The sequence below is a fragment of the Grus americana genome, chromosome 9 (genome assembly GCF_028858705.1).
Source record: "Grus americana isolate bGruAme1 chromosome 9, bGruAme1.mat, whole genome shotgun sequence".
NCBI classification, from domain to species: Eukaryota; Metazoa; Chordata; class Aves; order Gruiformes; family Gruidae; genus Grus; species Grus americana.
The window spans coordinates 619246-641317 of NC_072860.1; the positions used below are offsets into that span (position 1 = coordinate 619246).

A 22072-nucleotide genomic window follows, 5' to 3' on the forward strand; every position below is an offset into this window, starting at 1 on the left:
GGGGGTCCCTCTCACGGGGAAAGAGAGGGGCGGGGCTCGGCCGGCTCCGTACAACACGATGGTCGCGCCCGTACGTCGGAACTTCCCCGGGCATACACGTCATAGGCCGCTCACGCCGGCGTCGTGCGGAACGAGCGGAGCCCTTATGTGCCGCCACGCCGCTCTGCCCGCCCAGCCCCGGCTCCGCTGCCGACCTGGGGCCTCTCCCCCTCTCCGCGCCGCCTCTCCGTACGGCAAAATGGCGGCCCCCAGTGAGCGAAGGAAACCGCGCGGCGCGCCGAACCGTGACGAGCGCCGCCGACAGCCAACCGCCGTAGAGGCCGGCGACGATCGGCGCTCCCATTGGACGGGCGCCGCGCTCGCGCTAGCAGCCGCGCAGGGCTGCGCCGGGGCGTATGTATCGGTGGGGACGGCAGCGGCCGCAGCCCTCGGCGGGGCCGCAGCCGCCATGGACGCAGGTGGGTGGCGGAGGCGGCGGCTTCTTCCCGCGCCGCGGCGGAGGGAGCGCGTCCGGTTTTCCCCTCAGGAGCCCGCGGCGCGGCCCGGCCCGGCGGCTGTTGGAGGCTCTGCGGCTTCCCTGGGCGGCCCAGGCCTGGAGCGGCGCGGCCTTTCCCCCGGCGCCCTGAGGTGCGGCCCCTGCCCGGCTGGGCACCGCTCCGCCGGCCTGAGGGGCCCGGCCGCCTCCCTGCGGGGTGCGGGGGGAAGGCGGAGGTCTGCCGGCCCTGTGACGGCTCCGTTACCGCCGGTGTCCGCCGCTGCAGGCCGGGGCCCTCTCAGCGGGGAAGCGGATCCGTCCCGCCGTGGTTCCTAAAGAGCGTTGGGCTCTTCCGCCTCGTCTGGCGGCCGCCCGGGAAGCGAACCGGAGGGTGACGAGCGGCGGCAGGGCGGGTGTCCCCTGTGCTCCGCCGCGTCGGGGGATACGGCGGCCCGGCTGCTCGTCGCCTTCCCTGAGAGCGCCGGCAGAGCCGCCTGCCAGGGGGGTTGTGTTCGTACAGGGGGACAAAACCAGAAGTTTGTGGGCGCTTGGGTTGAGGCAAGCTTCCTTCTAGCCTTCGCGTAGTAACAGCTTTCACCCACCCTCCGCAGAGATAAGTGTCGTTCCATAATAATGACTATTTTTCTGCGCCGCCTGGGCTCCTCCTCCACGTCGGGCGAGCGCGTCTATGTGGAGGGAACCCGCAGCTCCGGACTGCTGTGTTGTCTCGATTTTGTGCTTGGTGCAGGTGGTGCCGCTGTAAGCGTGGTCTGGTTGATAGCGTCCCGACTTTCTGCCTGGTGCATCCTTGCACATCGTTGCATCCCGTCTCTCGCGTCTGGGAACGAAACACATTCCAGCAAGTGAAATTACACAACCCGAGCCGGGATGCATGTTTACTTTCCCTTTGTGTATGCGTTACAAGGCTTATCAAGGGAAGGAAAACCTCGCTGTGAGAGACAGTAGGGCTGGATCTCCTCTGTGCAAAGAGAAGGTCAGTCTCTGGGCTGTGGAGCAATGAGAGTTCAAGCTGCTTCATGTCCAGCCCTGCTCCCGAGATCATCGGGGACCTGACAGGCAGGCTTTGAATGGTTTGCTCTGGGCCTCCAAGAAGGCACCGCTCTCCTATTGAGTGACTTACTTTCTTTGTCTTTCTCTCAACTCCTCATTGTTACTTAGATAATCGGGATTTTTCTTGTTTGAAAGAGCTTAGGGGAAAGAAAAGACTCCATCTTTCTTCTGCAAAGGCTAGAAATAAGGGTTCAGGCTGTTCTTATGTTTTCTAGCTGTATTTTGGCAATGAGCTTTACTAACACAATAAATTTACCTTCTCTTCTTGACTCTCGAAACATCCTACATCCAGTAGCATTCTTCCTCTTCGCTCTCTTGGGTGTACCCTTAGCCGAGGGAGATGGTCGTCCACCCCATTTCTGATTCTTTTGTGGTGATGTTAATTGGAGGCTGAAGGACTCGGGGAAAAACGTCTCTAAACCAACGCAGGCACTGCCTGAGGAGCGTTACTGTGTCGTAGGGAGAGACTAGAAGCCCAAGAAGCAATTTGGGAAGGGAGGTATTGCAAAGCTTGGTTTTCTGTCGGTGTGATGCTCCAAATCTCTGCCTCAGTATTTTGTATGAAAAGTTTTTCGACTAAACAGAGCTGTGCAGGCGAACTGTAACTAGGGTGATTGATGCTGGAGTGGATGTCAGCTGTTTTGCTGTGCAGACCACAGGGAAAATCAGTTGCGATATTTCTACTTGAGTCATCAAAGTTTTGACTTCTTGTTACGTGTTTCCCAAAGTTGATAGAAAACCAAGTAGCTTTGGTTTTGGTAAAGCAGGTAAAGTTAGTGGCTGTCAAGGGCTTGATACTTGCCGTAAGCACATATCTTGCCTTCAGCATATTTGCAAACTGGCTTCACCAGTCAGGGTCTGCTCCCTGGTGCCTGCCTGAGCTTCTGTGCTTGTGGGAGCTAATTACAAGTTGGGATGACGTTTTTAGCTTGGCTTTTTCATTGTACAACTTAAGAGCATAAGAAGGGAGGCGAGATTTCACCCTCTACCCTCATTGCATGTATTGAGACAGTTTTTCTTGATCTACGTCAAGATGATGCTATGTAGCTTTGCGATAATCTTGCACATCCTCGTGTGCCACTTTGCATCCTTCTGTTTGGTAAAACTGGTATTAAAAGTCACCGATGCTGCGGGCGCATCAAGGGTCTGCTCCCTGCGCTTCGTACAAGGCAGGCTTTTGTGATGTGGCCTGTTATCTTATAACTGAGTAGATCTAACCACACACGCAAAAGTAGAAGAGAACTCAAACATTCAGGCTTCATACTGGCATTTAATGCGGTTTTAGTTTGAATCCCTTTACCTAGGCTGTTTAACACAGGTGTTTTCTGTAGTGGTATGTACAAAGCTTTGCCTTTTCCGTCGGGGCTTTCTAGGGAGGGTGTGGGGTGAGAAGCTGTTGTGGGACGGGCAGACCCTGTGGTAAGTGTGCGCACAGGGCAGGGATCCAGCCAACCTGGCGTTGTTCACAGCGTGCCTGAGGCTCCTGGAAAGCGAGGCTGTCTTTCTGAGGGTCTGCTTTGCAGGGCTGAAACTCTCGGCTTTTCAACTGTAAATCCACTGTACACGAAAAGAAGTTGAACTGTCGTATTTGTGCGCTTGGATTTTCTGCAAAGGCTGCTGCTCTGCTGTCCTGGATGCTCAGAGGTCGGTATTTAAAATAGATTGAGGGCTTCTTGAAGGTGAAGTTTTGGAGCGCTGCCTGAGAAATTTGCTGATCTCACTCAGCTTTTGCAGCTCTGAAAGGAGCGTCTTCAAATAGGATTTCTGCTTGGTGAATTTCCAGTTTTATTTATTTTCAGACCCTTTGCCTCTAAGGGAGAGAGAAAGACTCGCGTGCAAGCTCTGACACTCTTTGTACCCTTGCCTGAATTGTTTGGGTCCTGCTTGCACATATTTGTCTCATCTGGGCAATAGCACAATGTATATAGTTTTGAAAAAGTGCCAGAGTGTGTGAAGGTAGATGTTTGTGAGGGAAGCATGTAGTGGCTTCAAACCTTGTGGGGAGTTTATTGCTCCCATTATAAAATTGCTGATATTAACTCGGAGCAATCACTTGAATTTTCCTCGCTGCAAAGGTGAAACCTTAACTCCTTGCATTTAGAGGCTGTGCATTTTCACATGGTGGCAAGTATTTTCTTCCAAAAAACCCCAACATTTGCACCAATGTCTGACCGCATCTTTTGGAGGCGGCCGGACCTACGGAAGCTTTGCACAGAGCCCAGATGTCGGGCGTTCAGCTGCAGGACTGCCAGCCTGGGACTCTCCTCCTGAATGTGCAGTGTCATGGCACTTTGCGTGTGCTGCATTCCCTGAATACGCAGCCGGTCCAGCGGGCAGCCTGGGAATCCCTCCCGCCTGCTGACCCCTTCCTCTCCCAGCTCTGATCGAGGGGGGATGACTTCAGCAGATCCTTGCTGTGAAGCTGCTGGTTGTAAATCCTGTGCTTGCTAAGGACCTGGCGCCCTGTGAAACGTGCAGAGGGTGCGATGTTTGAGAAGGCCAGGAAGCATCGCTAGGAAGGGGAAGGAGGGCTGGGTAGGTGGCGTGATTGTTTCTCTCACTTTGTCATCCTGTCATTCTGTCATCCTTGTTTCAGTCATCGTATTTAAGCTATTCGAGACTCTTTTGACAGAGAGCTGGACTTGTGGCAAGCTTGAGAGCTGACAAAATAAACCACAAAATCCTCCTCAGAGCTTTAAAACCTGAGAACTTCAGTTTTTATGTTAAGATTGTATTTGGTAACGCACTGAATTTTACAAAATTTGAATGACTAGGCTCCCATTGAGCTGTCAGAATAAACTAATCCCAAAGGGAAACTTCTGCAAATTGAGGGAGAAAGTGGAAAGTGATGCACACTTGAAAACATCTGCAGGAGTCACGTTGCTTCCTTCCCTGGAAAGAAATCTCCACGCTGAGCAAGAGAGAGGGTAAAGCAAGCCAAGCTATTAAGTGAAGATAGACACAGAAAGCATGGACTGCTGGGGATCTGGAAAATTTGGCTAGTACGTTTAAAGAAATTCCTAATTTCAGTGATAAAGTGTGTTAGAGGAAAAGATTGCACTCATGTGCTGGAACTTTTCTGTGCAAGCAGAATTGCTTTGCTTAGCTGGCTGTTGGGAAGCCACATCATGGGATGGGAAGGGGAACGTGTGGCCCGTGCTATCCTAAATGTGCCTGAAACAATCTATAGCCTAATTCACACAATGAACGTGACTTAAATCTTTTGGGCTAGGGTTAGGTCCAGAGTCTATTCAAAATTTGATTTAGGAGCCTATTTTCATCACTATTGCCAGGGTTCCTGCTTAAACAGTAGCTTGTCTTAGTGATGGTGTCTTGCTGCTGCTACTGATGTATTTTCTTTGACATTTGGAATTGGAATTTCTGGTCAGAGAGCCCAGGGGCAGAAGGCTGATGAGGTACCAAAATGTCTTGTGTGGCTTGTTTGCCCTAGCACAACGTGGAGTATCCTAGATGTCGGAAGGAGGGGGAGCAGAACCTTGCAGTGACTCTCTGGAATTTACTTGATGCAAATCAGCCAAGTCATTATTTACTGGTGCTCCAGATGATGCTTTGGAAAGCTAAGCAGGGAATGATTGGGAGGAAAGCTCATCTGCGAACATCTACTTGCAAGAAGGTCTTCTATGAAGACAAAAGCAGCCGATGACTCTCCTGGTAAGCAAGAAGTGAGGTGTGCACCACAGAGCATAGAAAACGGGGCTGAGAGGAGCTTGTGGTTGTTCAGTCTGTTGCCCTGTTTAAACTCATGTCATGTTACTGCAGATTTTATTGGTTTGCTGTGAGAGATATTTTCAGTAGCCACTTAAACAGTTACAGAACAGTCTGGCTTAGTTCTGCTTTAAGTTTTGTAGATGGTTTGTTAAAGAATTGACACCTACAAAATTAGATGGGGCATTGCCAGTGTTCCCATACCACTTTAAAGTGCCTTATTTCCAAATACAGACCTGGTGGAGCACCGTTCATCCAACTCTCCTTTTTTTTTTTTTCGTTCCCTCCCCATTGCCTGTGCCTGTTGCACAAAAGCTTAAGCTGCCCTGATCCGAGGGCAGCCTGTGCCGCTGAGTGGTTCTGCAGCGGTCGGGTAAGAGGAGGTAGATACCGAGGCACTGGCGGATGCCGTGCTGTGATGGGAGCCAGTAAGACAGGCACGAGGTTTGTCCATCGCCTGTGACCATGTACATCTTGGTGTTCCTCAGGTTTTAGTGTGACATCACCCCTCCTGGAGCTGTAGGCTGGTTTTTCAGTGCAGGTGATGACTTCTGCTGGGTTTGTTGCCTCTTGAGGAGGGACTGACTTGCAGAGCAAGGTTTAGTTCCCATCTTAATGCGATCTGTGCTTTTGGTGTTCTGCAACCAAAAAATACATTCTCTGGAAGAAGGATTTCAACCGCTTTGCTCGCTTGAAGAGAGGACCTCAATATCGTTGCTGATGACAGACACGATGGTGCCTGTTCTGGGAAACAGAATCCTAGATGGCTTTTTTTGACCGTTTTCTGCACTGGGCAGAACCTGGAGCTGACCTAACCTGGAAATCCCTCCGCTTTTCTGCTTGCGGAGCAGCCAGGAGTGAGCCAGGGCTGCATCAGCTCTCCGTGCCTTCGAGAGGTGGTGGTTGCAGGGGCAGCCGTACTGTTTCTTGCCAGCTAGAGCCAGGTGCTCTGGGGGTGTAAGCTGCTGGGCTGCAGCAGCTCTGATTCTGTAGTTTTGTATGATTTTTAAAACACAAGGAAAAGTTACGAAAGCTATATAATTTTTTTCTGTCTCTTTCTAGCTACCCTTACCTATGATACTCTCAGGTTCGAATATGAAGACTTCCCTGAGACCAAAGAACCCGTTTGGATCCTCGGCCGGAAATACAGTGTTTTTACAGGTATTTTACATGCATGATGCAACATGCCGTAACGCTCCAGAGGACTTGAGTAGGGTTGCACTTGGCTTTCTGAGCAGCAAGGTGACTGCAAACCGTGTAAGCACACTGTTAGCTGGCAGAGCATGCAGACCATAAGTGCCATGCTTCTGTCTGGCCATCTCTGCAGACTCTGGAATATTTTTGTGCAGAAAGTTACTGTTTAGTGGTTACTGGGACTTGTGGCATGAGGCCAGGATGGTTGAGGCAAGGGGATAGCTCAGGGGAAAGGCAAGAAAATGGATTACTGCTTCCTAATTTGACTAAGGCCATGGCATTTTTGGGTTGATTGGAGCTATTTCAAGGGAAAAAGAAAGTTTCTTGTGCACCGCGGCACTGTTCCTCAGGCACATTTTGCCTCTCTGGGCACACAGTCTGAGTGAGGAGCAGGATGCTGTTGTCATGAGGGAATGTGGGTGGGAGGTGGATTTAGCCACGTTTTGCTGCTACCCTCATGTACGTGCCTTTTGATGCTGATTTTTTTTCAGAGAAAGAAGAGATCCTGTTGGATGTGACCTCTCGGCTTTGGTTCACCTACAGAAAGAACTTCCCTGCTATCGGTATGTGCTGTGGACGAGTCTAAGTATATCCTGGAAGTGATGATAACCCAGTTATCTCTACCTAATAAAACAGTCCCCACAAGCATAACATTAATGCACTTCTGTTTATAAGAATCTGAAATGCACTTCATTTCATTGGTAGGATAGACTTTTTGTTTATCTGATAATAAGAATTCCTCATGCCCTTGGGTACGAGGGATAACAGTGATTTTTTTTAAAAGGATGCAAGAAAGAGTTTGGGAAGCCTACCTAGAAACATCATGAAAAGATTTTTGTACTTCATGTTCATTAGGTCCCACACAAGCCTAATGTGAAATCTTATTTAAAGATAGTCTTGGGCTCAAAGTGGATTAAAGTGGGTTAAAATTACTGCCTTTGTGCATCTGCTCTAGACTAATGTGTGAGGTTTTTGTTGGGGGGGCGTTGCTTGCAGTGGCTGTTACACACAGGAACTGTAGTAACATGGGGAATGTTTCCCAGTGAACTTGAAGGAGGATATCTTGATTCCTTAAGATATTCTGCATGGTCTCTTCTGTGGTTTGGTTTTGTGTGCCGGGTGGAAGGTGTATCAGAAGAGACCTGAGAGCAGGTAGATGGGATTCCAAGCCCCATCCCTGTTCCCACTGTCAACGTCATCCCCAGTGGTCGATGGGGACAGTGGCTCAGATTTGGAAGAGAATTCTTGGCAGCTGATCCTTCTGGCTTTTTCTGTTCTTGCCCTACTGGGAAACCCTTTGCCTAACAAGCTATGAGACATCTTTGATGTAGTTTAATCCCTTTAAATTTACGTTTGTGAGTCATAGCTAAACACACGTTTGAAATTGAAGGGTTAGCATGTGTTTAACTATGGCTCACAAACGTGACTGGGGTTTCTGTGTGAGTTGTTAAAAGGTGAGGGGCGGGAAGAAACCCCATTTTCTGAGTCATTTCCCAGTTACAGTACAGCTACAGTTTGCATGTCATACCGTCAACCTTTTTCAGTCTCTTCTCCCAGTCATCCCTTTTATTGTTGGCCACTGCCCTCTGTGCTTGCCCACTTAAATATTGTAAGCTCTTCAGAGAGTAGAGGGAACGTGTTATGCTCATTTTGTAAAGCATTATCAATCTTGGATGTTGCATATGTTATAAATTGCTAGCAAAATTACAGAAGATAGCTGCTGGCCTTCCAGAAGTTGATTAATTAGTTCTTTGGGGGTGATTTCTCTCCCTGTGCTTTTCATGCAGAGTAGTTGCATAGGATCAAAAGAAGAAAGCAGCATTACAAAGAAACTACTTCTACTGGCTGAGCTGACTGCGTGCTTGTAAGACAGCTCACTTGCTGTGGTCACACTAAACGTTTTATCTGTGAAGCTTGTAATAATTGCCAGAGCTTTAGTGGAGGAGCAGCAGTTTTCTTTTGAAGTTCTGTCAGGGAAATGCTTCCAGCATTGAGGCCTTTGTCTCAGACTTTCCAGTGTGAGCTAATATCCAGCTTGTTCTGCAATATTATGTAGGATGTGGGTTTTTTCGTTGCTGCGGTGTTTTGGTTGTTTGGGGTTTTTTTGGCTGGTAGGATTTTTTTTTTTTGGCCTATGTTGTTCATTTTGGAATCTCATCCAGTCATAGCTGCTTATGATGTGGGATTTCCTTGGGACTGATCTGTTTTGCATGATGAGTTGCCTCCTCAAGATGAAGTTGCCTGTAACAAGCACCTCTGTGTAGAAAAGTGTCTCTGAATTAGGCTGGGAGTCTGCAACTAGGCTGCAGGGCTGTTGTGCTCCTGAGAAATTCAGCTGTCTTTCTAGTCAAGTTGTTTGGATTGCCCTTTGAGGTTTTTTTCCCCTTTCAGTTAGAGGGGTTTGTTTGTTTGTTTTTCAGGGATACCACTAAGTTACTCAAAGATAACTATATTTTTGTTTCTCGTGAGCTGAGGTAGTCCTTATTCCCTGCCTGGTTTCTTGGGTGAACCTGCCACCCATGCAGACTGTAGTGCTTTCGTTTCTTCTCCCTCTTGGCACTGTTTTACTATTCATTCCATATTTATTTTCTGTCCTCGTTTACAGGAGGAACCGGTCCCACATCTGATACTGGCTGGGGCTGTATGTTGCGGTGTGGCCAGATGATCTTTGCTCAGGCCTTGGTCTGTCGGCATTTGGGAAGAGGTAAACCAGTGCACAGCCCGTACTGACCTCCCGGGGCCCTGTGCTCCCACAAGTGCAGTACTTGTAAGGGCAGCAGATAACAAGGGCACAGCTCAGAATTACTGAGGGCTCTATAACTTTTTTCTTCAGTCTTCTCAAGTTCAGGGCTGTTGAGAGAACAGAAACCCTCCAGCAGGTTTTTCCCTGCTGTCTACAACTCTACCTAGATAGATATATATAGCCTTAAAACAAAGCAGAGCCCTGTAACATGCTAGCTAAATCCACTGAAGCCAAGCACGTGCTAGATTTTTCTTGAAGGATTTATTATATAGTTGAAGTTTAAACCAACTTTGTAGATTGATTCTTGTTTATAGTTCAGTTCTGTCACAAAGCCCTCACTGAGCATAGTCTCCTCTCCCTGAATACTTCTGTTCTTGCGCTTGACCCATGCTTGGTCTGTACCAGAGGGGTTTTTGACCATTTTGTAGTGAGGTCACTTGGTGGGTTTTTTCCCCAGAGTATGTAGCTCACGTCTGTCAATGAGAAATTATAATCCTATTTCCCATCTGTGGGATAGAGATGCAATTTGTGTTTTCTGATTGTTTATTTGTTGTTTTCTGTGGATGATATTCCTTTATCCCAGCTGTGACAAAGTTTACTTTTCTTTTAAAATTAATCCTTTAGTGCTGGGAGTGCCTCAGATGCTTGGTAATAAGACAGCGACATGAAAATTGGGTCAGCTGATTGATGTGCAGGGAAGAGAATTGTAGCTTGTGGTCTCTAGTTGCTAATAAATATCATGTTTTGTTTCATATATTCCCTTGTCTGTCTTAGACTGGAGGTGGATAAAAGGGAAGAGGCAGATGGATAATTACTTCAGTGTTCTTAATGCCTTCATTGACAAAAAAGACAGCTACTACTCCATTCACCAGATAGGTAAGAGTGCTGGGCTCTGAAGAGCGTGGGGATATTCAGTCCGGGTTTCCCATGCTTGCAGAACGTTGTTCCAAGTTTATTTCAGTAGCTTAGCTAAAAAAAAAAAAACCCCCACCAAAAAACAACCCACCAACAACCTAGCAGGTTGGCTAGTGCATAATACCATGCTGCTTGTTTTTTGACGTGATGTAAAACTACCACACTTTATTATGGATTATGATGGATTTTTCTTGTTGAGTCCATTAAGATTTCCAGGTTTGCTGAATGCTTTAGGTTGTTTGGCATCGCTTTCCGTATCCTAGCGAGCCAAGGTGAGAGGAACGCACGTGGTTGCTGTTCTCACTAGGGCCTTTTGATATGAGATTGCTGGGTGAAGAAATTCTCAGAAGTAGCAAATGGGCTAAGGAATGATCTCACTTTGATACCGACTTCTCTGGCAAATAACCGAGAAAGCAGCCTGTTCCCTACAGGAAACCCCAGGAAAGGGTAGATTCTGCTGACTCAAAAACGTTTCCAAGTGAGATTTCATCCCTGTTAAACACAAACTCTGATTAGGAAGGAACGCAGTGTAGGTGAAATAATCTGCTAAATTATTTCATTTTTTTTCTTGTGATGTAGCCCAGATGGGAGTTGGAGAGGGAAAATCCATAGGTCAGTGGTATGGACCAAACACAGTCGCACAAGTGCTCAAGTAAGTGCTGTCTTTTTCCTTTGTATCTTTCAAACCAAGCAGTGGGGTCGTTTGGTCTGCAGTACCTCCTAGCCTACAGGTTTCTGCCCATTGACTGAAGCACAACTGTTTGGTTTAATGCTGTTAGCAGACAACCTTGGCTTTATCGACCTGCTTGGGCAGGAACTTGGAAGGAAGGAGCCTGTCTGTTATTCAGATGCTGGCAGGATGTGCGAGGAAACAGATTTCAAGTTGAGGACAATCCCTAAAAATCTCTCTCCACAAGTAATGTGCAATACTCTGCAGCGAACCAGAAGCAAGTGTCAGAGCAGATGATCGTTGCCGTTGTTTGGATCTCTGCTAGCCTCTGAGTCACCTCTGCTGACCTGACAACAGCGTCATCATTATCAAAAAGCTGTCAACGAGCCATCGAGTCACTAATTCGCAGAGGAAAGCATTAATATTTGCTGCCCAGGTTCCATGGTGACAGGCAGAGGATGAGAGCAGTGCTGGAGCATGAACTGCCTTTAATAACTGGGCCACACTGTATTTTGAGAAACATTCTCCCTCCTGTCACCATTCTTCCCTCGCTTTGATTAGATGAGCAGGTAGTTCCTTGGAACAGGCCAGGATTGCCTACGAGCAGCTTTCCCAGGTCAGACCATAAGCTGAATTAGCCCAGGATCTGGTATAGATGATCAGGAGATATCTACAGAAAGTAAAAATTATATATTTTTTTTCATTTATTATTATTTATTTTCTATGCTGTCTTGCCTTCTGGTAACCAGCAGTTAATGGGTTTGAGTTGGAGGTTGTATCAGGGCTCTTGTATGTAGTAGCTGCCGAGGGACAAATTTCCAGGCGTGGTCCCGTTTGCAATCTTGTTTGTTCTTCCGGCCATAACAACTAGCAGCAATGAAGTCTACAACTCTGATACGTGTATAAAAGCGTACTTTACAGCATAACTGATGAAAGCAAATCTCTCCTAATCCAGTTTCTCCTCTTTGGTACAACACCATCTTTGTCTTGTAGTTGTAACTAATCCTTACTTTTTTTTTCTTTTTTCTTTTTTTTTAATTTTCCTATAGAAAACTTGCAACTTTTGATACATGGAGCTCACTGGCAGTCCATATAGCCATGGACAACACAGTAGTGATGGAAGAAATCCGTAAGTATCCCATGGAGGTAGAATGTAGTATATCCTCTGGCAGCAAGAAGCCAGAAAAAAACCTGGAGAGCATATAGTAGTACAACACAACAAGCATGAAGTAAATGCTCTGTCTTAAAGTTGTGGCCAAGCGTGCTAAAACCGGATGAGAATTGCTTTCCAGGGCAAGGAAGCCCCTTATTTGACTTTTCCTGGATCTAATAAAGCCTCTGACTTGGCGTTGTGGCCTCTGGGTCTGGAGAGCTGACCTTCAGACAGTAGGTGGGAGCTGCTTGGAAGGTAGTGTCAAACTTGTTTATGGCCACAGGTAGCAAGCAGTACGTGGTTGCTTCCTCTCTCATGTAATGGGGTAGGAATATCTCTGCTATTAGGCAGAGTAATAAAACTGGAACAGATCGCTGAAGAGGAAAATGAACAAAATTGGCAGCGGTGGGAGAAGAAGGGAATCCATCTCTGAAGCGGATCTCTCATCATCTTCTAAGGAATGCTCACTGATTGTTTCTTTTTCTTTTTTTTTTTTTCCCCTCCTTTTTTTGGTGCGTCCTAACAATAGGATGGCTCTGGAGGCTGCGTGGCTGTGTGATGTGTGCATCCCTAGCATGCTTGCTCAGGCTGCAGCGCTGCAGTAACCAAAGCTGAACGCCTGCATTGCTGGTTGCTGCAGTCCTGCATGGTCCTGGCCACGCAAGCCTTCCCCTCGCTTGCTTTAGACTAACTCATGAGGCAGTACGCTTACACAGCACGAAACCGCGTGATGTTTTCTGCCAGGTTAGTGTTCCGAAACAGCATGTAGAACAGTCCAGCGAGCGCTGGAGCTGGTGCAAGGTTATGGGGTGAGATTGTGGCAAGCATCATTTAGGCTGGCTTCGGCTGCCACTGAGCCAAAATCAATTAACAGGCAATTTGTCCCTAGAGTGCAGGACAGTCACTTTACAAAGTCACATCTCTTACTGGGTAGCCTCAGTTGAGAGGCTGAGAAATGCAGGATCTGATTGGGAAGTGCCTGTCTAACCTTAGGTACATGTAGTCCTGTGAAGGTATGTGCTGATGCCCTTGGCTTAAACAAGGGCCAGCGTGAAGACAGAAATTGGATTTATCTTTCATCTTTAGTCTGAAAACATTACTTCTAGAACTGAAGCACGCTGGCTGTGAGGCTTGGGCATGCTGCAGGCTCTTGTCTGTGTGGCGCTGGCTGTTTAGCACTGCACGCTGCTTCAAGTAATGTGTCCATACAGCTTGTGATGTGCAGGAGGTGTTTGTTTATTTTCCTCAAATGTGAATCATAATGTACCTGTTCAGGGCCTGGAAGTTGCTGAGGAGTGGGTCTGATGTGTTACATGTCTGTAGGTATGTGTTATATATCCTGTGCCCCAAACATCTGTCGATAGCAAAGCATTCAGAAGTTAATGCTGTTTCATGCATCTGTCAAATACTGTTCAGCTGAAGGTTCATAGGAAATGCCTTTTGCTACAGCAGTGAGGAAACATCCATCCTTATCCCTTCCGAGTCAGTCTGTGGTATCAGAAAGGGGCTCTTGGTTGGGCTTTGGAGGGTCCTGCGCATCAGAAGGGTGGTGACAAACCCAGACAGCAAAGCCGGTACCTGACAGCCGCAGCAAGGGAGGCATTGTGTCAAATCAGTTGGAATATGTTTGCGGTAAATGGTTTGGATCCAGCTGGGAAGCTTTAGGCAGGCTCTGCTGTGCTGGGGCACCACGGCGCTGCAAAGCCTGCCAAAGCAGCAAGGTGAATTTAGTCTGTGCCGAGCTCCCTGCTGCTTAAACTTGGCTTAAATATGTTCATATCACAGCGCAGGATGTGCTGAAATTGCTGGTGGATGAAGGTGTTTGTTTACACTGTGTCCTACCTGCCAGAGTGTCCTGGCATTCAGCTTAGGCCAGGAATAAATTAAATGAGCCTCTGGCATTTTGTCTAATTGCCTTGGCTTCGTGATTAAAGTGCTGTGGGTTTCTTTGGGGTTTGGGTTTTGTCTTCACACACCCAGCGAGTAATGAAATTGGCCAGTGAGACAGGTAGGCTTGGAGGTGTTTCTGTACTGGCATTTACATAATGTGGTTGCATTACAGCCTGGCCGTGTGTTTGTCAAGCCTGTAGAATGAGGATACATAGTGCTTATGTCAAGCGTATGCCCCGAGGAGTTTTACTGCCCCATGTCTTTACAGCCAAAATCCATACTGAAATTGCAGAGTGTAATGATCATCCTGCTTTAGGTCTCTAAAGTAGCTTTGGAATGGTCCCCGATTTAAAATTTCTGAAGGCTTTAGTGAACTTTAGGAAAATTACAACTGCTCCAGGCAGACACCGTGTTTGTATGTTGTTACAGCGCTAATTACATGGGAATATTTCCTGTGTTAAGCCATAGCGCTTTCCTCATTCAGTTCAACTATCTCCATATCCTCCATGAACTCCCCTGGAGCTGAACATCCCAGATTTTTTCTCTTTCTTCCTACACGGTCTCTGAATTCGGGACTCTTGCCTGACCTCCTAATCAACTCGTTCAACCTTGTTGGCACAGGTTGTTGCTTAGCTGCTCACCCGCTGGAAGAATTTGCATTTTAACAGCCCACCAGATGGTGGCTGTGAGTACAGCGTGCTTTGGCGTAATCTTGATGTAAGCTTAAATAAAACGTTGAGCCCTACCAGCAGCCCTCCAGGGAGTACGTATCTCACACGGTCCCAGCACTGGACCTCTTAAAGCTTTTTCTTTTTATTAAGTGCTATAGGCTTTTAGTAAATAGCAATTGTTGATCAGAGCTCAACTAGAATTACTCGAGGTCTAGAAATGGAGGTTATTTCTGATGCTTTCTGCTCATGTTCCCTTTCTGTAGGGCGGTTGTGCCAGTCCAACTTCCCGTGTGCTGGAGCTGCAGCATGCCCTGCTTTGGAGTCAGACGTACTCTATAATGGGTACCCAGAGGAAGCGGGGGTTAGAGATAGGCTCTCCCTGTGGAAACCATTGGTGCTGCTGATACCTCTCCGCCTTGGGCTCACAGAGATCAATGAAGCCTATATTGAAACACTAAAGGTAGGGGACCTGGAGCTGAATTCTTGGTGTTCTGATGATGAAGGACCCTGTTGTGAATTAAGTAATTTCTGGGATTTGGTTTTGGGGCAAAAATACTCAGGAATAATTGTCCTATTTTCAAATGAAAAATGCGTTTAGAAACAACCCTTGTCAGAGGTCAGGATATGGGTTCTCGCAGGCTTTAGTCAGGAAAATGTGTGGGGCTTTTGGGGGATTGTGGGCTCTGGTGTTTGGGGTTTTTTTGAGGATCTTACTTCATGACTTAATCTCAGTCCCTCTTTGTGTTTAGATGGTACCAACCTGCTGAAGCATTTGTTCCACACAACTGTGCTGTGCTTGGTGGGAAACCCAGCGTTAGCGAATGTGGTGTTGCAAACTCCCTGCAGCTCTGATGCTGGAGCTTGTCCTGCAGACTGAGGCTAGAAGCTGGCAGAGGGTTGCAGGTTGGAGTATCAGGAGGCTGCAGGATTTAGGGTGTGCAGAGTACAGGCACAAGACAGGGTGCATGTTGTCTTGCTGTCCTAATGCTAGCAAGCTCTGAGCTATGTGGGTAAGAGAGCCCTAAATTCAAGCAAGGTTACTTGTCCTTAACTGAGTTAAGGTGGTGCCTGGATGCTGTAGCTGGATAAGGAACTTAAACCATTTCCTGAATGATCATTTCCTCCCAAGAGCACTGTTACAACCTGATGACAGCTCCAGGGGATTGTGCCACTGACTGCAGCAGAGCCAGGACTTGCCTGGACTGAGTCCTGGAGTAGTGCTGCTTCTTCCATTTGGTCCACCCATCTGTTCCTGTCAGCAGCTAAAGGTGTTTTTGAGCTGCTTCTGTGTTCCTCGAAGGCCCTGTGTTGCAGCCTTCAGCCTTCCTGGTGGAGCTTCTCTCCAGAAATGGCTGTTTCTGCTGATTTTCAGTGTGCCCATCTTTCTTTCCCACTGCACTTCTGGATGTTTGCCTTTGTTGCCACCTGCTGTCTCACTGTCTGTCAGCTGTGTGTTTTCTGTATTGCTTTTCCAGCACTGCTTCATGATGCCCCAGTCGCTGGGAGTGATCGGAGGGAAACCAAACAGTGCTCACTACTTCATTGGCTATGTAGGTGAGTGCCCAGAGTACTGCAAAGACTTTCCAAGCGTCTCCCCCCAGTTAAAAAATGCTCGTGGAGTGGTACAAGCTCTCCTGCTTGGTCTCTGGTGCATGCTGCAGGGTTCCTCTTTCCTGTTGGAAGCGTGGAAGGCTGCTGTGGACTGAACATCTTTCTGACCTGAGTGATGTAGCTTTGAACGGTGGCTGTAGTATGGGCCATAAACTTAGACTGCATAACACTAAATCCTGTCTGTAAAGAGGCGTGCATAAAGGTTCGTCCCTAGGTTCAGTGCTGACCTCCCTTCAGGGCCTTGGCTGGATTTAACTGTCCTTTAGTTGTCCCTTTCCTGAAACCCTACAAATTGTTGTCCTTTTACTCTCCTCCTTCCCTGATTTTGTGCCTGAAATCTGGTTGTGCTTTGGATTCCTGGGGCCAACTTGAGCTTACGCAGGACCCCGGAATGCTCATGCAGGAACAGTACCCAAATAGTGCCTGTGCCTTGAGCCCAGCGCGTCGCTGTGGAGCGGGCACCGTGGTTCTGCTGGCAGCTGGCTCTGCCTGGATGAGAAGCGTTTGGGAAAGTGGCTGAAAGCAAGTCGCCCCTATAGAACATGGGTTCCTATGTGGGGTTTCGAGAGCTGGCTCTGTCACTGCTCCTCCTCCTCTTTGTATCTCACCGTTTGCTTCTCAGAAGACCATCTTCTGGCATGGTTCTTCCTCATCATGTCTCCTTGCCTGTCTGTCCAGGTGAAGAACTCATTTACCTGGATCCCCACACTACACAGCCTGCAGTGGAGCCCAACGACAGCGGCTGTCTCCCTGACGAAAGCTTCCACTGCCAGCACCCTCCCTGCAGGATGAGCATTGCCGAGCTCGACCCCTCCATCGCAGTGGTGTGTTCCTGCTGCTCGTTTCTGATCACCCGACGGAGCAGTCTTGTGGTCCCTCTGTTTCGCAGCTCTGCCTTTCCCCAGGGAACCGGCAAAGGCAGTGGTGATGGGTTGGGTACCCTATGGGCATGCTGTGCTCCGGGGAAGCGCTGCTGTGGGTTTCAGTAATGTTGGTAAAGCAGCTCCTCGTGCAGGAAGTGGTTTGGTACAGGGAAGTCCCCCTCGCGTGGCAATTAGATGCCATTCTTCATGGGGCAGTCTCTTCCTCTCTGGTTTAGTTTGGGCTTTGTTTCCTGCCTTTTGATGGGCAGATCTGAATCCATTCCTGAATCCATGTTATGATTCGCTGTGGCTTGTTTTCTGTTGAACCCAAGATGCCTGCTGCCTTTTGTTTGCATGTGGGTTGTTCCTTCTGCAGTAGAGCAGACCGTTACACTGCTGATTCCAGCATTTGGATAGTCTGGTCACATCAAGCCTTTGGGGAGTGTTCAGTGTAACAGGGCAGGGCAGCCACAGTTTAAAAGCACGGCAGTTGGGTGTTGTAACAGCTCGCAATTGTAGTGCTTGGCGTTAATACAAGGCCTTAAGGCTGAAATGATCAATCTAAAATATATAAATTGTTGGGTTTTTTTCAGGGCTTTTTCTGCAACACCGAGGAGGACTTTAACGATTGGTGCCAGCAAATCAAAAAGGTTTGTGTTTATATCGCCGGGACAGGAATACAGGGTATTGTCTTGTTTCCAAACCACTCCACAGAGAGCATGATCCCATTTTAAAGCATAGGAAAATAGCTTATTAAACTACTATAAAGAGCATAGCTCTGAAATTCTGCTGCTGATGTGAGTCAAAGATTTGAGAAACATTTTTTCAGCTGCAGTGAAGTCCCAACAGATCATTATTACCCCTTAAAGACCCAGAGCACCCTGAGTGCAGAGTTGTTGGTTCTCATGGCTCTACTCTTGTTCCATAGCTGTCCCTGGTAAGAGGAGCGCTGCCAATGTTCGAACTGGTTGAACGCCAGCCGTCGCATTTCTCCAACCCCGACGTCCTGAATCTCACACCAGGTGAGGCCATGCAGGGAGGCAGAGCTAAGGGGGAGCCGGTCCCTTCGGTTTTCTGAAAATTGCGTGGAATTGCATGGTGACTTCTAGTATGTTCCCGTTCCACCTGGAGTTTGATCTGGAGGTCTTAGGTCAATTGATCTAGTTCTTTAGCTTTTGACTTGATCCCACAGTGTCTCAGGATGATTTTTAGAATGAGTCTGTGAATGGTGATGGTGACTGAGGGGAAGAAAAAACAAGTTTGTAGGCTGTCACAGCAACGTGAATCTGTGATTTTTGGAGGAATCAAAAGGGTCGGTTGAAAAGCCTGAAAACTGAGTTTCTAGGTAATGAAAATGCTCAGAGACAGGGCTGGTCAAACTTAGTCCCAGTGTAAAGCACTCCTTCCCTGGGCATGTACCACTACCGACGCAAGAAGGAACAAGTGCTGGGCTGTATCTTGGCTGTCAGGCTCTACTTATCGTGTTAATAACGTGCACAAACATGGCAGGAGATAGAGCTGCTGACTGCTGCCAAGAGGAGTGAGTCTGCATGGACAAACCTACCCTGCCACCAGGCCTTGGGCTGCACCCTCTGCTTCCTTGCTATCTCTCTCTCTTAGCATGAACGTTCAAAGCTGTCCTGATCTTGCTGTCCTTTCCTGTAAGAATGATTCCCTTAAACTGTCAGTTAATCCTTGCCTGAATTAACTTGCCCCTAACTGCTGCCTTTCTCACTCTTAAAAATGTTTTTGTAATGGGCTCCTTGTCCTTCTCCCTCTTCCCTAGCTTGTGGAGACTCTCCCATCTGCTATGGCCGCTCTGTTTCTCTTACCTACTCCTCACTAGAAGGATTAATCATACTCTCATCAATGTCCAGCCCCTTGTTTTTATTTTCCCCAGACAGTTGGGTACTCTGCTGTGTCACGAAAGTGGAGGGGGCCGCTCCTCAGAGGAGCTTCTCTGGAAGTTGTGCTGCCAGGACCCATGGGCACTGCAGTTTGATCAAGAACAGTGACACCAGGCATTTGCACATGCTACTATGGGATTAAAGCTTGTCACAAAATGTTCAGGGAGGGTCTGCAGCCTTGTGTCCATGTGCTTTTCTGCTGTCTCCAACCATCAGTTATTGCGGTTTAGCTTTTGGCTGCCTGTTCTGCCAAATCCGGTGTGTGCTTTCTTGAAGCCGGAGTTAATGTAGGTTTCTCTTTTAGGGTTTGCCCATATGTTCTCGCCTGAATCTCCCCTATGGTAAAGTTGCTTCCCCTTTAGGTATGTGCTCCCTCCTTCCCCTCAAGTTGGAAGGATGGACAGGAGGGATCAAGTACACTACCTTTCCTTGTAATTACATTCCCCAGTAGTTGGATCAGAGGCAGCTACAGCAGAAAACAAGTCTCTAATACATGGTGTGTGGGGGGGAACGTCAGTGCGTCCTGCAGAGAGAGTGCTTTCTTTTTCTTTTGCAGACTCCTCTGACGCTGACAGATTGGAAAGGTTCTTTGACTCGGAAGATGAAGACTTTGAAATCCTATCCCTTTGAAATCAAATAGGAAACTGACTCTGCAAATTTGTGTTATGTGTGGGGAGAAGGGGGGGAGGGAAGCTCCTTCGAGAGCCTGGGGCTACCGGTTTTCATAGGCGCTTGCTGCCATCCCCGCCTCTTGTCCATCCTGGCATTCTGTGCAGCCTCGGAGCAGAGCGTGCGTTGTCTGCGTTGGGACGAAGAACCAAGTGGGTCTTACAGCCTCACTGGCTGAGTTGGAATTTCTCAGCAGAAAACAGTTGCTGGAAGTGGATGCAGTGGTGCTTGGGAGTTCAAAGCCCGTCTGTTACATCGGCAGGGCGGTTGGCCTGGGGGAGGCACAGGAATGGTTAGAGCACTAAATCCTTACCTGACGACTCCCCTCTGCAGCTTAACTAAAGCCGCCCGTCATTTAGCAGGTGAAATGTGCAGTTAATTCCTTTAGCAGCTTCTCTGCTTGCTGGCCAACTTGGACTGCAGCTCACAACGCAAATGAACAGCAGACACATCCCAGTGAGATGGCTGTGAAGCCCCTGGAGTCCAAGAGGCCGGGCCTCCTACGGTCCAACTCCTGTTCGTGCTTTGTGGTACACAGCGCTTCCTCGCAGGTGTAGTACCCCTCTCCTGCTCGCATCCTATGAGAAGGAAGTCGAGGGAACTTATAAATGACTGGTTAATTCAATAAGCTGGCTGGGAAAGTGTGGAATGGACCCATGCTGCTGGGGAGAACCATCTCAATCTCAGGTTAAACAACAGCAGAAAGAAGGGAAGGAGAGTAGAAAATATGTGTGTTCTTGCTCGGTGAGTCAATAAAGCATTGTGCTTCTATGATGGATTGATCTCTACAGCAAGTATCTTCAGGAAAGCTGCTTCGAACAGAGAACTGGATTCTGTAGCCCTGGTGTGTGGGGGGGAAAAGAAGTCCACAGCTGGGAGAGGTGAAACAGGACAACTGAGATCTGGCAGTCATGTGCTGGCATGGTGTCCAGGGAATTAATCCTGTTGGTACCAAAAATGTGAGCTATCAAATTCCTTGAGGTATTCTCGATGGGTTGTTCAGCAGTTCCTCCACCTACTCCTGGTTCCCTCTCCAAATTGGAAAACGTGCCTGAAGGTCAAGTACGCTTCCTGGCTGCGTCGGTACTTTTTCTTCTGCCGGCTCCCCCTCCCTGCAGAGCACGCACAAAGGTACTGTAGGAGCTAACCTGGGGAAACCCCTTTCAAGTCATCATCCCAAAGAGGGCCGTGAAGACAAGGATGCCTCGCGAAGGTCCAATTATACTGGAAATTGTAGCTACTTTAGGATGATAGCTCTGCCCGGGGCCCTTCTCTGCACAGAATCCAGAAAAGGGTAACCCATGGAGGAGAGTCGTCTCACCGCAAACTGCAGCAGAAGTTGCTGATGTAGTTTCCGTAGTGCATGCTGCAGATTGCAGACCTGTTTACACGGCTTTGTTTTGTCCGTTGAGGATTGGAACCTGTCAGTTGATGCTTTTATGCCCGAGGGTGCTGAGAGCTGCCTAGAAATGACCTATTTCCCCCACGACTGACCTACTGATGCTCTAACTGTCCCTGTGCTATTCAAAAGCAGAGGTTTGAACTGGGAACCACAATGCTTCTGTCACTAAATTATTATTTGCTGCTTTCTGCCTGCTTCTCCTCTTCTCTCTTGTAGTTAGGGGAAGAGGCAGCAGAGGAAGTGGGGCTGTGCTCCATTCATCTGCTTTCAATTTGTATCTGAATAAACAGATCTAAAATCTTTGCCTGTCCTTATGTTCTTGCACATGAATTGAAGGTGGCAGCAGGTGGGGATGCTGTGAAAATGACTGGAGTTTTTATCCCGTTAGGGCAGTGAAGGCAGATGGGAGCAAAAGCTGAACTATGTGTAACGGTGATTTTTATCTTCCTTTTGGTGTATCTGATGGAATAGAGGCTGGCTGCTTGGCATTGCCAAGTTCATGTTCCTGCCCCAGGGTGAGCACCTGCAGGCATGCTGGCAGAAAAAACACTTCCACAGCAATCCTGCTACTTGAATTGCAAGCAGCACGGTATCTCTCCGCTTGTAAAATGGCATAAGCCCTCCCAAGACAGGACGTGCTTTTGATGTAGAGGGGAAAGAGCCAGGCAGAGGCTCAAATATTTTTGCATTGGTAGGCAGAAAGAGAAACTTGTTTCCTCTAAGAGTCTATGCCCACTGTTTAGCTATTTAACTGACGGCTTTTCATAGCATCAGTTTCCAGCCAGCCTTTTACACACCAGCTCTGCAGCAGCGCCTGTTACAGAAGCAGGTGTAGCCATTTGAACAGCCAGTTTTCCTGTTTTGTGGAGCAATGGCAGGACACAGCCCTCAACTTGGAAGGCTGTACCCTCCGTTGCCGAGGGCAGGTCTTTTTTGTTGAGAGCTAGTCCCTCAGGACGCATCTCCCTCTTGATTCATACACAAGAGTTGCTACTTATTTCATGTTCATGCTTCAGTGGCTAAGGACAGCTCAGCCAGACAAGATTTTTACCTGAGTGTTAACCCCAGTAACAGCTAAGCTCAACTTTCTTAGATCTTTAACAGGTATTTCT

The 22072-nt window shown here is 48.0% G+C and overlaps 1 protein-coding gene across 3 annotated transcripts; it reads left to right on the forward strand.

Moving 5' to 3' along the window:
• Positions 1 to 337: 337 nt before the first annotated feature.
• Positions 338 to 21262, forward strand: ATG4B (autophagy related 4B cysteine peptidase). 3 transcript variants are annotated; one of them, XM_054835378.1, is made up of 13 exons: positions 338 to 458; positions 6335 to 6433; positions 6958 to 7029; positions 9072 to 9170; positions 9984 to 10085; positions 10704 to 10776; positions 11844 to 11923; positions 14772 to 14968; positions 15984 to 16062; positions 16798 to 16943; positions 17576 to 17632; positions 17911 to 18004; positions 19446 to 21262. In XM_054835378.1, the coding sequence occupies exons 1-13, from the start codon at positions 449 to 451 to the stop codon at positions 19517 to 19519; spliced, it is 1182 nt and encodes a 393-aa protein (XP_054691353.1). In that variant the 5' UTR covers positions 338 to 448; the 3' UTR covers positions 19520 to 21262. The 3 variants fall into 3 exon arrangements, with proteins under 3 accessions (XP_054691353.1, XP_054691352.1, XP_054691354.1); XM_054835377.1 differs by lacking the exon at positions 338 to 458 and adding an exon at positions 4366 to 5218; XM_054835379.1 differs by lacking the exons at positions 338 to 458; positions 9072 to 9170 and adding an exon at positions 4998 to 5218.
• Positions 21263 to 22072: the final 810 nt, after the last annotated feature.